At 36.9% G+C, this 16,154-nt stretch overlaps 1 protein-coding gene across 2 annotated transcripts in view; it reads left to right on the top strand.

Annotated features, from left to right (window-relative positions):
* Positions 1 to 16,154, top strand: part of MATN2 (matrilin 2) — a 69,635-nt gene that overhangs the window by 47,526 nt on the left and 5,955 nt on the right. Inside the window, exons 9-23 of one of the 2 annotated variants that reach the window (XM_040060601.1) lie at positions 1,849 to 1,971; positions 2,816 to 2,938; positions 3,105 to 3,227; positions 3,612 to 3,734; positions 3,823 to 3,945; positions 4,131 to 4,253; positions 7,231 to 7,353; positions 7,448 to 7,570; positions 7,664 to 7,786; positions 7,955 to 8,077; positions 8,282 to 8,404; positions 8,545 to 8,667; positions 8,833 to 8,955; positions 10,901 to 11,314; positions 13,802 to 13,954. In XM_040060601.1, coding sequence (XP_039916535.1) covers positions 1,849 to 1,971; positions 2,816 to 2,938; positions 3,105 to 3,227; positions 3,612 to 3,734; positions 3,823 to 3,945; positions 4,131 to 4,253; positions 7,231 to 7,353; positions 7,448 to 7,570; positions 7,664 to 7,786; positions 7,955 to 8,077; positions 8,282 to 8,404; positions 8,545 to 8,667; positions 8,833 to 8,955; positions 10,901 to 11,314; positions 13,802 to 13,954 — 2,166 coding nt within the window. The remainder of the gene's footprint in view (positions 1 to 1,848; positions 1,972 to 2,815; positions 2,939 to 3,104; positions 3,228 to 3,611; positions 3,735 to 3,822; positions 3,946 to 4,130; positions 4,254 to 7,230; positions 7,354 to 7,447; positions 7,571 to 7,663; positions 7,787 to 7,954; positions 8,078 to 8,281; positions 8,405 to 8,544; positions 8,668 to 8,832; positions 8,956 to 10,900; positions 11,315 to 13,801; positions 13,955 to 16,154) is intronic. The other variant, XM_040060594.2, reaches the window with a different exon arrangement.

Below are 16,154 nucleotides of genomic sequence, written 5' to 3'. Positions count from 1 at the left end.
CTTACCTTGGGGCAGGAGGAGAACTGAGAGCCCCACACAGAGCTTTACATTTAGCGTGGGAGCCATTAATAAGTGAGCAGAAGTTGTCCTGGCAGCTCTCTGGTCTTTTTAAATCTAATGATCATTGAGAATTGATACAATTTCACAAACAGTTGAATTGCCACCTTCACTGGAAAAATAATGTATAGAAAGGGCCAGAAAAAGAATATGAGTGCATTTTACCAGTTTACTTTTTACAGACCTCTTTGGTGAGAGTGTTCTCCGCAGTTTTTCCAGATTTTGGAGGTACATTACTTTTCAAGCTTGTAGAGCATTGGAACAGCTCCAGAGTTCACACTTTTTCTTGCTCTCAGGCACAAAGTTTTAAGAGAAGTCGAATTGCAAGCGTTCAGTCACAAAAATTATCTAGATGGAAGTGAGGCAAATCAGCAAAGGCAATTTGCCTTTGTATTTATCCTGGTGTTTGCCTCCATACTAACCTTTTTAGCCCCATCCAATACTTTGACAGACTTTGCTTCTGTCTGCCACTGTAGGTCTCTAGAAAGGGGCAGACAGCAGCACAAAAGTATAATTAGTGTTCATGTAACAATAGGGTCTGCCATAAACAATTTTTAGATACTTATCTGTAGTGCCTCTGAAAATTTAATAGCAGCCAAATAATGGAGTTTTATCAATTCACGAATGGAAGATCCCTTTTCCTTTGTAGTAACAAGAGATGATTTTTCATTCCCAAGTTATTTTCCTCCAGGCTGTACTTAAAAACTTATCAGCAGCAGAGTTCAAGAAGCATTTGGATAACAGTCTTAGGCAGATGGTGTGAGTTTTGGGATTGTCCTGTGCAAGACCAGTAGTAGGACGTTGGTCCTAGTGAGTCCCTTCCAGATCAGGATATTCTATGATTCTATGATAACCCTGTCCTCAAATATATTTAGGAAAGATTTGTCCTATTCCTGAGTTCTAGATGAGATGTTCAAACCTTGTGAACATTTTTAGACTAACATGAAGAGAGTGTTGGCACTTTGGCACTTTGCAATTTCCTGAATGGTATGTTGAATGGAAGGGATTAGCATTTATCAGTCCTAGTGAGAAAATGTGGGACTTTCTAGTATTATATACACTCATTGAAGGATCTTAAGAAAGCTTGGGATCACCTGAATGGTAACCAAATCTGTACTCTGACAACTCTCTACAAAAAAAAAAAGTGTAGCCAATAGACAGTAACGAGTCCTGCTTACAAAGTCTCAGGAGCCCTGTGTCTTTATATGACAGAGAAGAAGCATTTGGGAAATTTGAGATGAAAAGTCGACCATATTTGACAGTACTTGTCACTTGCAATTCTCTATAAAATCTTGATAGTCCAAGCCAAATCCCACTGACATCTGAGAGATTTTCTTCTTGCTGCCACAGGAACTGGGTCAGGTCCACAAGTGAGTTCTGGGGACTGCCACCTTCACTTCAGGCTATTAAGAGACTATTTAAAGAATGTTCACGAGGTAGCTTTTGTGCCTTTGCCAGTGCCTTATATAAAATCATTACCGAAGTATTTTGTTTTGTTTTAATCCACTTTAATCCAATCCAGACATGGGCTCTGTTTAGCTACGTTAAGCACAGAAATGTATGATTTCTCAACTCTGCTTAGAGCAGAAAATGAAAAGCAGGACCTCTAGGACCTCACTAGGACTTCTTACATTTTATTGAAGCTTTATAATCAGATGAGAAACTGAATTATTGTTTAAGCGGTTCAATGTATTTATATTTACTTGCTTATATGGAATGCAAATACTAGAGATTAAAAATAATTGAGTCAGTATTGGCTATATTTTTAAATAATTTTGATTGTTCCTACAGGAGTTGACCATTGTGCTCTAAGTGATCATGGCTGTGAACATTTGTGTGTAAATGGTGAAAGATCTTACACCTGTCAGTGTTTTGAAGGATACAGGCTTCGTAACGATGGGAAAACATGTAAACGTAAGTTATTATTCAGCAACTCAGAGTCTAATATTGCACACATCGAGAAAATCTTTAAGGTAGAATTGGATTGCCCAAATGTTCAAGGATTTCAAGAGGTTGTATTTCCACTTTGGTGTCCTATTTGCCAGCAGTACACTATATCTTGGATGTACTAGGGCATCTAAAATGGTACTGAATGCCTACTTCTAGGCACCTGACTCAAACCCTAAGCATCTGTGCCATTTAAAAAGTAGCCGTGAAATTGGACAGTTGTGGATCCAAAACTGTCCAGAGCTGGGACGACTGATTTTCTTCTAAACTTTCAAGGCAAAAATGTATAATGTTTATAAAGTCTTACCCAGCATGAAGCTTGCAACATTATTAATGTAAAGTTCATTTTGTCCAACATAGGATAAGGATGATTGCAACAGAAATATAATTGTGTTACAAATTTGACTACATTACACAGTTGAGTGGCAGATACCAAGAAAAAAACCTAATAGCAAGTTTTTCTCAACTTTTATAGCATCACCAAGTGATCAAAGAAGAATCATGGATAAGTCTCTGAAAACTCACAGGCATTCAGTATTTTGTAACTGCAATCCCCATAGTAGCTAATACCAACATCTGCTGTTAAAACGTGTTTACAGAAAAAAAATTAAAGGCATCCCAATATTATCATGATGAATGGAATGCTCCTTATTCTTAGCTGGTGTTTCACAACATCACCCTCTTTTATTACTCTGTGCAAACAGAGACAAATTCTGCCTGTCTCAAAAAGTTAGTATAGACTAAAAGCAAGTTAACTTCGAATATACTGCCCTTAACTAACAGAATTTTTTATATGTTAAATTATTCCCAGGTAAAAATGTCTGCAAATCAGTCAACCATGGCTGTGAGCATGTTTGTGTTAATGCTGACAGTTCCTACATCTGCAAGTGTCGTGAGGGATTTGTGCTGAGAGAAGATGGCAAGACCTGCAGGAGTGAGTGGCTGGTATCTATTGGACACTTTTGCATGTACATCAGGCAGGGAAGGAAAGGGATATCTTTTCCTTCTTACTGGAAAAGAAGCAACAAACCTCCTTTTGATATCTACATTTCTCTAATATGTTTTCATTCAAAATCTACATTTATATTAATCATTCACAGGACAGGACATCTGCAAATCAGTCAGCCATGGCTGTGAGCATATTTGTGTTAACAAAAATGACTCCTATGTTTGCAAGTGTCATGAGGGTTTTCTGCTGAGAGAAGATGGGAAAACATGCAGAAGTAAGTACTCTGAGAATTAGTCATAGAATTTTATTTACAGAATGTAGACCTGAGAGTCATTCAAAACAATACAATAATTTACAGCTGTAATAAAGGAGTAGTCTTCATATGTAGTAGTAGTTATATATGTATATATTTAGATCTTCCAAATGCTTGTAAGAGATTCTGTGGACAAAAATAGTGTCTTTTAATAGATCAGCTGACAGACTGGAAACAGAAAATACACAAAAATATTCAGGTACCAAGAGTTAAAAGTGTTTGCTGCCTGAAATTTAATCTGTTTATTCCAGTGGCATCAGTAGACCTAATGAAAGCTGTTACTTCTCCCTGCATGATACATTTGCTGTAGATGTGCTTTAACCAAATATCATCAACTGTTCTCAGATAAAGATATTTGCAGTTCTGTTCACCATGGCTGTGAACATGTTTGTGTTAATGCTGATGAGTCCTACATCTGCCAGTGTTATGAGGGATTTGCACTAAGGGAAGATGGAAGAACATGTAGAAGTAAGTGTCCTTCTCTTTAGTAGATTTTCTTTATAATCTGCATATTTGTAGATATATTTTAAATACGATAATATTATTTTTTTAACAGATAAAGATGTTTGCAATTCTGTTGACCATGGCTGTGAGCATATTTGTGTGAATACTGATAGTTCATACCTTTGCCAGTGCTATGAGGGTTTTGTATTGAGGGACGATAAGAAAACATGTAAAAGTAAGTTATTTTAATGTTAACTATATTTTTATATTCGGACATCTACAGAAGAAACATATTATTTAGAGGCAGTTCTTCTTATAGGAGATTTTTCCTTGTAAAAAGGAGAATAAATTCTTTAAATAAAGTTTTGGAAATGCTCTTATTCATCAAACTGTAGTAAATAAAATCTAAATTATTCCTAGATAAAGACATCTGCAAATCAGTCAGTCATGGCTGCGAACATCTTTGTGTTAATAATGATGATTCATACACTTGCCAGTGCCATGATGGATTTGTACTAAGGCAAGATGGGAAAACATGCCAAAGTAAGTAGTTTTAATTTTTGTCTTGTTAGAATATTAGTCACTGGTTCATGGTAGCCAGAATGGAATAGTTTTCTCTATGGGTCATAAGGCTTGTGTGAGTTAAGTGTTGTTTAAACTAAAGCTACATTTCAGAAAAATCAGCCAGTTTTAAGGTTTGAGTGTAGGTTTTAAAATGTGAACTTCATTTCCAAATTAAGTATATTGAATTTTAATATTGAACCTAGGATGTTGCTGCATTTTACTGTACTGAGTTGAAGTTCTAATTACCACTCTCTTCTGCTCTCTATATTCTTGCAGATCATGGCTTAACTTGTTCTGTAACCTATTAGCATGTTCTTTTGTAAATTTAAGCAAATGAAACTCCTTCAGGCTTTTTATGTTTTCTAATCTTTTTATAACTCTAAAACCCCTGCTGTTTTTCAGCATCCTTGTGGATGCACCACAGTGAAAGAAAGTCTTCTAACAGGAGATACAGCAGGGTCCAGGGCAGAGGAACAATAACCCATCTAATTTTTATTTGAATCTACCAATCACGTTTTTTATAATTTATCTTTTGCTTAATCTTTTTTTCTTTTTTTTTTTTAACAAAAGATAATGTTAGTCTCTGACCAAAATATTCTGCTAGTACTCGTGGTCAATTAGCTATCTACCATGATCAAAAGTTATTTAAGATTCTCAGTATTACGGGTGTCTCGTGTCCTCTAAATTCTTTGTTTCTAAATGTATATCCTTATTTCTGGCTATTTTTAAATACATATGATATGCTGTTATCCAAAAAGATTCATGTTACTGTATATCAGCAGCTGCTTTATATTTATTTGCTATTCTCTCAGAAGTGGAGTAATCTACAAACTTTGTTAGTGATTATTTTGTGTTTTATTCTGGGCTGTCCATAAAAATATTAAGTAGTAGAGGAGCAAGGCAAATTCTTAGAAAGAAAACTGCTTGATAGTCTCCCATTTACAATTGGTTCTGAAGCCCTTTCTAGCCAGTGTTAATCCATATAATGTTGATTCTGTAGTCTGTTTCCTTAATCAAAACAATACCAAGACTGCTGCCTTTTTGAATGCTCCATTGTATGAACAGCATAAGCTTTAAGAACCAGCCTCATTATCAATTTAAAAAAAAAAATTATTTAGTTTTTCCATAACACCAGGTTGATTGCTATTAGTCTTCTTTCTTTGATTTTACTCTGACTCAAGTTCCCCATTATCTGTTGCATTATTTTAATTCAGATCAGTATCAAGCTGACAGGCTCACAGTGAACACCTTTTTAAACACTGGAACCGTAGTACTTTTTTCAGTGTGTGTGCATACACTGGGAATGGAGACAGCTCAGTGTTTTGGGACTTCCTCAGAGTTCTAGGAGTTACTGAAAAATAACACTGAGCATCCAAGGTATTCTTCAGAAACCTCGTTTGCATCCCTCTGCCGCAAGTCATCTGGAGTTACTGATTCAAAAATGTGTGTGTGTATTTTTGTGTTCAGTAGATGTTGTGTGGCCTACTTCACATGAGTAATCTATTTCATCATAGGTTCAGATCTGAACACACTAAAATGTTTTATATTTCTGCATTAAGGTTGGCAGTTCTACCTTTGGTCTATTAATGAATAATACACTGTTAGAATGCCTTTTGTTCCTAATAGTATTTAAAAATAATGTACTCATGCTACCCTTTATTTGGTTGGCCGTGCACCCCCTTGTCCTTTTTCTTATTATTTCGGTGTTTTCAAATTCCTAATATTTTCACATTCAGTAAATACTGTGGATGTTCCTTTTGGTTATTTTTCAAATCTTATAGCTGTTTTCAACTTCAGTTTCTAGATTTTTTTAACTACCCTGGCATTCTTTTTAGATTATGAGACTACATTTTTGGGGGGTGTCTAGTAAAATAACCTGAAATAGTGCAATCAATGATGGTTTTTATTGCTATTATTATTTCCCACCTGCATCCCAAAACAGTCTGGCTCATACTTGCTTTCAGCCATGTAAAATTCATCCTTCTGAAGTAATAGCCATATCTGCTGCTGGTTTGTATTTTATTCTGTTTATAAGCAAATATTTCTGAGTTGTGCACAGCTGTGTATAAGCAGACACTAATTTTTACTTACGACTATTACAGGATCTAATTTAAATTGTCATGTCTTAAATACAACTATTTTTGAGTTAGAATATTGTCTTATGTAGTAGTTTTTGGAATTTTTGTTCTGGTAGCAGGAGACCCCCATGAAATTTGGCTCAGGTTGAAGTTCTTCTAAAATTATAAACCTCAGGAGTCAAGTTAAACTTGGCTCTCAGGAGGCCACTTTTTGTGTAAAGGTAGTTCTCCATTAGAAACTGATGTTTTCTTTTGTGTTGCATGAAGAAGAAAAAGGGAATGCTGATAGATGGCTCCACTTGCTTCTGCACTTTCTCCCCATCTATCCTTTTTGAAGAGGTTTTAACCAGCCGATTTAACATTGCAGACATACAAGTCCTCACATCCATTTTCAGCAATTCCGTTAGATTTTGTTTATCATCTTACATAAGTAGTACCTATTCTTTCAGGTTTTGTTTATGCAGGCTCTTGGCACTGATATAAGGATGTTAAGAATTATGGTTGAATCATGTCCTGTGGTGTTTTTCTTAGTTTTGTTTTTACCAGCATGATTTTGTGCTAAGTGACTGAACTAAGTTATTCCCTCCTTTCACTCTTAGTGCTCTTAATGTAAAATTCTCCTTTGCCTCAATCTAGTCAGATTAATCCTAAAATGGTTTATTTTCAGTTGGAGATCATCCAAACCATGAAGTTCTGGCCAGATGATAAAGAATAGATATTCAATTTAAGCTAAGATGTCCATCATTTAACTAGCAAGTGATTTGCTTTCCGTTTGCAAGCTGCCATCTTTTTTTGCTCATGGGATTAACCCCCTAGTCTTTGTATTTATAAAAAAGTTTAACTAACAAAACACTTAAATTTTATCTAACTATTCCCAGGCAAGGATATTTGCAAATCAGTCAACCATGGCTGTGAACATGTGTGTGCTAGTGCTGGTGATTCATTTGTTTGTAAGTGCCAGGAGGGATTCCTGCTAAGAGAAGATGGAAAAACTTGCAGAAGTAAGTAGTCTGATATTTATCAACATACTTTTTATCTGTAGCTTGTGCTTGTGTAGAAATGCGCTAACCAGCAAAAGCTGTCATCTGTTTTCAGATAAAGATCTTTGCAAATCAGTCAACCATAGCTGTGAACATGTTTGTGTTAATTCTGGTGATTCATATACCTGCAAATGCCATGATGGGTTCCTACTGAGAGAAGATGGGAAAACCTGCAGAAGTAAGCAGCACAAGAACTTAATTGGATGAATTGCACATACAATAATGAAGGCCTCTGCTGATGTGTGCTGACTCCCAACTCTCCTGTTTGCAGACAAGGACATTTGCAACTCAGTTGACCATGGCTGTGAACAAGTTTGTGTGAATACTGAAGACTCCTACATCTGCCAGTGTCACGAAAAATTCATACTGAAGGAAGATGGAAAGACATGTAGATGTGAGTAGCCTGAGCTATAAAAGTATGTTTTTATTTGAGGCTTTCAAGCGTTGTGGGTGTGAGTGCACATGTGTGTGTTTGTGATTTCCAACTCTTTGGGCTGGGTAAAAAAAGGTACCGTCTCTCCCTAACAAGCCTCACCTCACAAACCCCATCCACTTTTCTCAGATAAAGATGTTTGCAACTCGGTCGACCACCGCTGTGAACATATTTGTGTTAATACTGATGATTCCTATGTCTGCAAGTGTCATGAAGACTTCATACTGAGAGAAGATGGAAAAACTTGCAGGAGTAAGTTATTTAATCTTTGCCTTCTACTTCCTGATCTGTTAATGAAACACAATATGCAACAGTAGTGTGTTTTTTGTGGCTTTATTATAGAATCAGCTTCATGTAAGTGAGATCCTTCATGGAAAATCATAACCAAATTTTTTATATTTTATAAAATTTATTTACTTAGCTAACTGTGCTAAATACGATTTTCATTATTCCAAGGTAAAAATGTCTGCAAAACAGTCACCCATGGTTGTGAACATGTCTGTGTTCCAACTGGCGATTCATACATGTGTCAGTGTCACAAGGGATTTATATTGAGGCAAGACAGGAAAACATGCAGGAGTGAGTAGCTGAAACTTTTATGGGGAATATGTTTTTCAGTCATAAAAGAAATAACAGACTTAATTTCACTCAAAGCTTGTTCATGACAGTTTTGTATTTGAAAAATGTTCTAATACGGGGATTCTCTTACCAATTCTCAGATCAAGACCTGTGTAAATCCATTGATCATGGCTGTGAACATGTGTGCATTAATAATAACAACTCATACAGCTGTCAGTGCCATGAGGGCTTTGTCCTGCGACGAGATGGGAAAACATGTCGAAGTAAGTCACTCATTGTGTCTGTCAGCCCCTCTTCTCTGGCACTGCCGCATAAACGAGCAAAGATGTTATACTCCTTTGTCATATGTTCTTCAGATACCATGTTTGCAGTCTTTGGATTTATAAAATGTTAAATAGAATACAGATAAATACTTCCATTTTTCCTAGGTAAAGATATCTGTAAATCAGTTGACCATGGTTGTGAATATGCTTGTGTTAATAATGATGATTCCTATATCTGCAAATGCCAGGAGGGATACGTACTAAAAGAGGATCAGAAAACATGCAGAAGTAAGTATATTTTATTTAGAAAGCATTTGTTTCTTTTATATTTAAAATTAATTGACCTCACTTCAAAAAAATTGTAGAATCATAGAATGGTCTGGGTTAGAAGGAGCCTTATTAAAGAGCACTTAGTTCCATTTCCCTGCTGATGGCAAGGACACCTTCTACCAGACCAGGTGTCTCCAAGCCCAATCCAGCTTGGCTTTGAACACTGCCACAACCTCTAATTTCAAAGATGATATAATATTTGAAAGCCCAGGGCATATGTGTGTGGCGCATGTCTCAAACAATTAACTTGATACTCTCCTAAGTAAAAATCTATGAAATTGGAAAAGTTGTTTTAGTATAGCATCAAGTACAATAATAATTCTTTTGAAACATTAGGAAAAAGACAAAGGGGAATCTTATTATCAAGGAACGTGCATTTTAATGAGGTTCATATACTGTGGGTCTTTTATCTTTATATACTATATTTTAAAATACCGTTAATTCTGTTTGCTTATCTTCCAACATGACATGTATCTCATCATCTCTTAATACTCGGAGGAGAAATTCTACTGCTACTCAGTAAAAATATTTATTGTGCCAAAAATGGATGCCTCAGTTGAGGAGACTCTGATTACCAAAAGAACAGTAACAAGTTCTGGCTGTCTCAGTCCTAATGTCCAGCATGCACCATGAACTGCTGCCCTTTCTTGACTTATGCAGTAATATTGAGGTGGTTCTGATACATATATTCACTGCTTTTTCATCACCTTAGTACGTGTGAGGTGTCTTTTTCTCAGATGACTGCAGAAAGGAATTCTTGAGCTGTTTTTAAATGGATATTTTCTAAGAAGAAAAGTCCAGGCTTTAAAGCTGAAAATCCCTTATTCATACATTGACTTGATAACAAGCATCTCCAGTAATTTCTGCAGAGTAATTTCTGCTGCACAATTCTCTTTTCTGTAGTGCTTACAGCATTCTCCCTGTATAAAGATCAGAGGTGAGTGGAGGTCTAGGTTGATTTGGTCCAGACTAAGCAGCAAATCTTAGTTTACGTTCCTTAGTATGGCATATTTTCCCTGGAAGCGACATTGATCCAATAGGAACTGAGCACCTCTGAGCTAGCCTTTGCACAAAGCACACTGATCTTTGCTGGCTGAAGGCAATTATTTTCCAGAATCAAAAAATACATACCAAAACAACCCACCTGGCAGAAGCAGTCTGCAGCTTGGAAGACATTCTCCAATCTCTGAATTCTCTAACTTTGTTATTGATGCCCAGTGCCTACAAACTACTTTGATTTTTGCATGTGCCTTTGCCAAAAATATGGGAAATACAAATTTGTGTGTCTTCTGACAAACACTCTGCTCTAATGGGTTAACCAGAAAAGATTAATTGCAGCAATATATAAGTTCTCTAATTACAAAATTGGTAGACACAAACAAAAAACCCCTTATCTAGCTAATTCTGCTTCTCTCAATAATTAAATAGTTTTTAAACTATTTCATAACTTCTGCAACACAAATGCAGCTTCAATGATTCTCTTCCATGTCTCAGTGCTGACAAATCTGACAAATGTAAAGTTAGCATATGGGCTTATCTCTGGAAGAAAATTATAGCAGCTCTGTCTGTGTGCTAGCTATGTTCTTCAGCTCTCTCTACTTAAGAGTAATTCTTACAATTTGCTGACTGTTGCTGCATTTTGAAGAGTTGTAGTATTCTGCAAAGCAGAATATGTCTCAGTAAATATTCACTGTGGTTATAATTGTGTTAAATTCTCAGTCATAGGCCCACTCTTAGCTCTTGAGACCGACTACACAACATCTTCAGACACCTTGGCACAGTAGGATGAGCCGGGAACAGGATACCTTAGATGATCCCTGAGTTTTTGCCAGGGTATCTGGATCCCTTTCCCAGCCTCGTGGAGATTTTTCTTGATCCATACGCTCTGCTGCTCATTTCACAGGATGCACTGAAGGCCCAATTGACCTGGTGTTTGTGATTGATGGATCAAAAAGTCTTGGAGAGGATAATTTTGAAATTGTAAAACAATTTGTCTCAGGAATCTTGGATACACTTGAGATCTCACCCAAAGCTGCTCGAGTTGGTTTGCTTCAGTATTCCACTGAGGTTCGTACAGAGTTTACACTAAAGCAGTTCAGCTCAGCCAAAGACATGAAGAAAGCTGTGTCACAAATGAAATACATGGGTCGAGGTTCCATGACAGGGCTTGCGCTGAGGCAGATGTCTGAGAGAAGCTTCAGAGAGACAGAAGGAGCAAGACCATTGTCAGCAAATGTCCCTCGAATCTCCATTGTGTTTACGGATGGACGAGCCCAGGATGAAGTCTCTGAGTGGGCTACCCGAGCAAAGCAACGTGGTAAGTCGAGCTTTCTTTGGTGTCTCATTCTAAAAAGCAAATATTGTTAGAAATAAGATGCAGTAACAGTTTGGGTGTGCTAATCTGGGGAGCGTTTGCCAAAGCAGTCTGGCCAGTACATTGACCACTGTCCTGCACATCAGATCTTTGTGTTCACAACGTCAGATCTTTGTGTTTACAAGGCCCTTTGCTGCCAGGCATGTGCATCATCTCCAGAGCAGAACCCATGGGGAACCCATGAGCACAGGTAGTGGTGCCATCCACCTGGCATGCCCTGAGTGCCCTGAATGTATCCACTAAGGGTAGACATTTAATACAGAGATCTGGGAACACTGGGAACTTCATCAAAAATTCTAGGAAAACAATAAAAGAAACCCCCAGCTGTCTCCAAAATACTATGGTAATAATTGGCTATATTTTTGTTTACAGGGTATATTCTTAATTTTTAACCTTTAATTTTAAGCTTTGTAGTGCTAATGGTGTTCTGGAAGGAAAATTACTTTTTTTTGAAAGAATATAGCTGTAGTGCTGTCTATCTTACTGTTTCTACATGCCTATATACTGAAATGTGACTAAAACTGTGATTTTTAATTTCTAGTATGTTTGGGCAGATATCCATCCTTTAGGATGCCTATATCACAAATGAGAAGCTTTTCATCTGTTTACCACCATCAAATGAAAATTTTTAAAACTTGTCAAGAAAATTTAAAAAACCCTCTTTTCTTTGCAAAACTTTTTTTTTTTTACTGTATGAGAAACTTCTTTAGAACCATGGCTGATGGGCCACAACACAGAGAATATAGTCAGACTTTAAAAGATTTTGCAGATCTTTTTTTTCTGTGTTTGTTTTATTGATTTGACATCTTAATCAGAATTTGATACATGATTAGTAGAGCACTGGTCAGGGTCAATACCTCCCTCTAAAGAGAAAAGGGAAAAACATCCAAGGATATGAGAAGGGCAGGTGCTAACAAGAGTGCCATTAGAATGAAAGATAAAGTGATTTAAAAATTTTTTAAAACCCCAAGCATTTACAGGCTTACTAGTGAGATGAAACTCCATGGAGGATTTACAGCAGAAGGAAAGAAGTACAAACCAACTTTCTTACTTGCTGAATGAAACTTCAGCTCTGGATTGCTTACCATGACTCTGCAATGCTACAAGCCAAACCCATCCTTGTGTAATTGCAGCATAACCAATAGAGTAATGCTCAATATGAAATGGACCTTGAATACTTTATCACTTATATCCCCAAGTCTTTAAATAGCAATAACTTCAGCATGACTGGTGCACTCATTAAATTAAATCAGCTTCTGGTGAACACTTTCCTTTCCTGGCTAAAGTGCAATGGTTAAGTAGATTTATGAAGAAAAGTAAGGAGATACTTATATTAAAAGTTCAGAACTTGGAAAATGCATATTTTATGGTATTATCAGGCCAGTGATGCTTCAGCAAAAGGGTTAAAAGTTGTAATTCAGTGAGTGTGCAGCACTTCTTACCATGTTAAATAAAGATATCAAACCTCCTCATCCCAAGTTTTATCTGAAACCAACCAGAGAAGGCAGCTTCTTCTCTTGAATCATCTAAGAGTTGTGAAGCTCACAGCTGTACTATGAATCACAAAATCAGTACTCCTTGTGGACACTTTCTAAAGCAGAGCTGATACAAAGAGAAATGTTATATCAGATCATATGCTCATGAGCATAAAAACATAACTGCTGGAAAAGAGATTATTGAAGATCTCTATGTTTTGTAGTTATTGCTTGTTTAAAATCTATCTGTGAGAGGGCTTTCAACCACTTCCTCCTTCCCTGTTTCCCGAGTTAAGAAACCTACACATCCTCACTTACCTTCTTCCTAGCATCCCTGCTGTGGAAATGCTTATCCTGAGCATCCTTGTTGTAAGGCTTTTTCTTTCCTGGCCCCATAAATTTCTTGTTTTCCCATTCCTACCCTCCTAACTGGGCCTTCCAGCCTGTTAGTGCCCCTTAGCAAGAATTAAGTCTCAACATGCTCTGAGGATTTTAATGAAACACTTAGGTATTTTTCTGAAAAGCTACTGCCATCTTTCAGGATCCTGCCTCATTTGCTAATTATGTAACAGGTTTTCCCATAAACCCAATAATCAGCTGCATTGGGTATATCCTACAGACACACACAAAGCAGGGACTTGCAGTGCAACTGTGAGACTGAACTGTGCAATTCTCTTGGATTGTTTATAATTCTCTTTCTGGGACTATTTACTATCAGTAGTGGCCAGACAAGTGTCATTTCTTTAACACAAAAACTGTATGTCAAATTACAGCAAACGAGAGCTTCTGCAAATCTCCCAGTAATTAAAGCATATGAAGTCCCTTCACTGATTTTGAAGTTATGTAGAATATACATTTCCTGAGCTCTCCCTTTCTCTCATTATTCATGGACAAACAAGTGCTTAGAATTAGAACTGCTGAAATGGTAAGTATGCAAAATTTGTTTTGAATCCAGGTATAATCATCTATGCAATTGGAATAGGAAAAGCAATTGAGGAAGAACTGCTGGAAATTGCTTCTGAGCCATCATATAAACATCTTTTCTATGCTGAGGATTTCACAGCTCTGGAGGACATAAGTGAAGAGCTAAGAGCCCAAATCTGTGAAGGTAACAAAATTCCATTTTTCTTTAGATAGAAGAGAAATTAATGTTTACAGGTGTTTTGCTTTTTGGATTTTTCTGCCCTTTAATACATGAAGACTATATACTGTTAATCCATCACTGGCGAAATGTATTATCTTCCCTTTATTTTCATGAAGGTTACATAAGATGTACAATTCTATGAGTAGAAGGATTAATCACTTCTTTTTTCTATTTCTATAGTTAAGTCAGCTGTGCAGTGAACCCCATTCCACCAAATAAACATGATCTATTTCATTAGGAATGTGGGAAAATAATCAGGGATTTGTAATACCTAAATGAGAATTTAAAAAATCTAAGATCAGCAGCAAAAACCTAAACCACGGCAAAATAAATCATCAAGAGCTGTTGTGAGTATTTATAGAAGACTAAAAATAGTTCATTGAGCATACATTCACAGCTACAAAGAGTGGATTTCAGTCATGTGTCAGCTCTAAGTTTTGCTACACAAATGTGGAAGGTTTGTTTCAGAAAGCACCTTCTTCACTCTGGAACAAACAGCTTGTATATAAACATTCCCAGATGAAGCTTTGCCTGGGGAAGGGAGAATCTGAGCTGAGATGAAAGCTATAGAGCCAGAGAGAGGACAGCATGTCTCTCCCACTCACACATTCCAAAGACTCAGTATTTTTTTGTACATTCAAACTGGTACCTGAACCAAAATTCGGAAACAACACATGGAACGATATTAGTCGTAGGACTAGAATTGTGCATGATTTAATTTTCACTAGCTTTTATCTGGTTGTTTTTCTTGGAGTTAAATGCAAACAGGTTTTGCCCTTTTTCTTTAACATTGTTGTATAAAATCAGCTCCGGGACGTTTCTTTGTACAGATGTCAAGGAAGAAATCTGTAAAAAAAACTTTGAGGATGTTTCTTAGCTTGCATACTCTTTGTTCTTCAGTCCTAAGAAGTCCTAGTTTCATCTTTCTGAAATATTGAATACTATGATAATATAAAACCAAGTCAGTTCAATTAACTTTATTAGGCAGATAATCTTCCAATGACAGCACATCATCTTAAAAGCTTTTGGAGATACCAAAGCCAAAACTATCTGGCAGCCAGAACAATAATTCTCACTCATTAGCAAACCCCAGTATGATAACTCTCACTGAGCAGCAAACTCCAGAGCTCAGTGATGGAAATGCATCCTTCAGGTACCCACAACAGTGGTTAGTAACCACCTTTTTACTTTTAACTACATTATTTACAATATGAAAAAATAAGTAAATCCTGCCCCTTTGTGGCAGTTTCTTGTCTACACCTCTGGTAACTGGACAGCACTGGTGCTTCAGTTAATGTCCTCCCCCTCTCTCAACAGGTAATGAATGCCTCACACCTGTGAACTGAGGACTGATCCAGCCTTGTTTTTCTGGACACTCCAGGACTAGCTATTACTCATCAGCTCACTCCACCAGAAATTCTGCTTCCAAACCTGTTATACCATCTAAAGTTCTTCTTTTTATTCCTTTTGTTATATACAGTGCAGTTTTCCTCCTCCTTTGCAATAGCAATGACTTTTATCTTTACTCTAGCTTTGGTCTTTAGCTGAGGTCTTCTGAGACTTCAGCTCTGAGCTCAGTAGGAGATCCTGTCGTCATGGGCTCCACTGACAGAACCTCTCATCCCTAGTCCCAGCTGTGGATGCACTGCATGTTTCCAACTCAAGTAGAAGCCATCCAAATGTTTAGTTGGGTTTTTTTTTTAGAGATTAGGCTTTTTTCTTTTATTCTGCAAGAAGGCATCTGCCTTGTAAAATAGCTGCTGATTACTATTAATTATTCTTGATGAGTAGTAGTAAAGGCAAAAAAAAGGAGGGTTTTTTTTTCTCTTGCCTCTTATTAAGAGGAATTCAGTTGGAAGGTTCCCATTCATTGCCTTGGTTAATGTTAATTTCTCATCTGACTGGAAGCACTAACGAGGCTCCGGCAATGTTGTACATAATACGCACTCAATATGATTGCAGCTTCAGCCCTGTTCTGAGCATGTGCATTATGGGAGCTTTTAATTACATGATCATACACTATTTTTGGCACAAGACCCCAGCCCTGATCAGATGACAGTACTCAGCAGCCAGCTGGTTAACATTCTGTTCTCCTTCCAAATTGTGGATCGTTATCAGTTCAGTAAATATTCAGACACTGCTTTTGATGACATTTTCTCACAGG

This window comes from Hirundo rustica, chromosome 1, assembly GCF_015227805.2.
Source record: "Hirundo rustica isolate bHirRus1 chromosome 1, bHirRus1.pri.v3, whole genome shotgun sequence".
In the NCBI taxonomy this organism is placed as follows: domain Eukaryota; kingdom Metazoa; phylum Chordata; class Aves; order Passeriformes; family Hirundinidae; genus Hirundo; species Hirundo rustica.
This window is presented reverse-complemented; position numbering and strand designations above follow the sequence as displayed.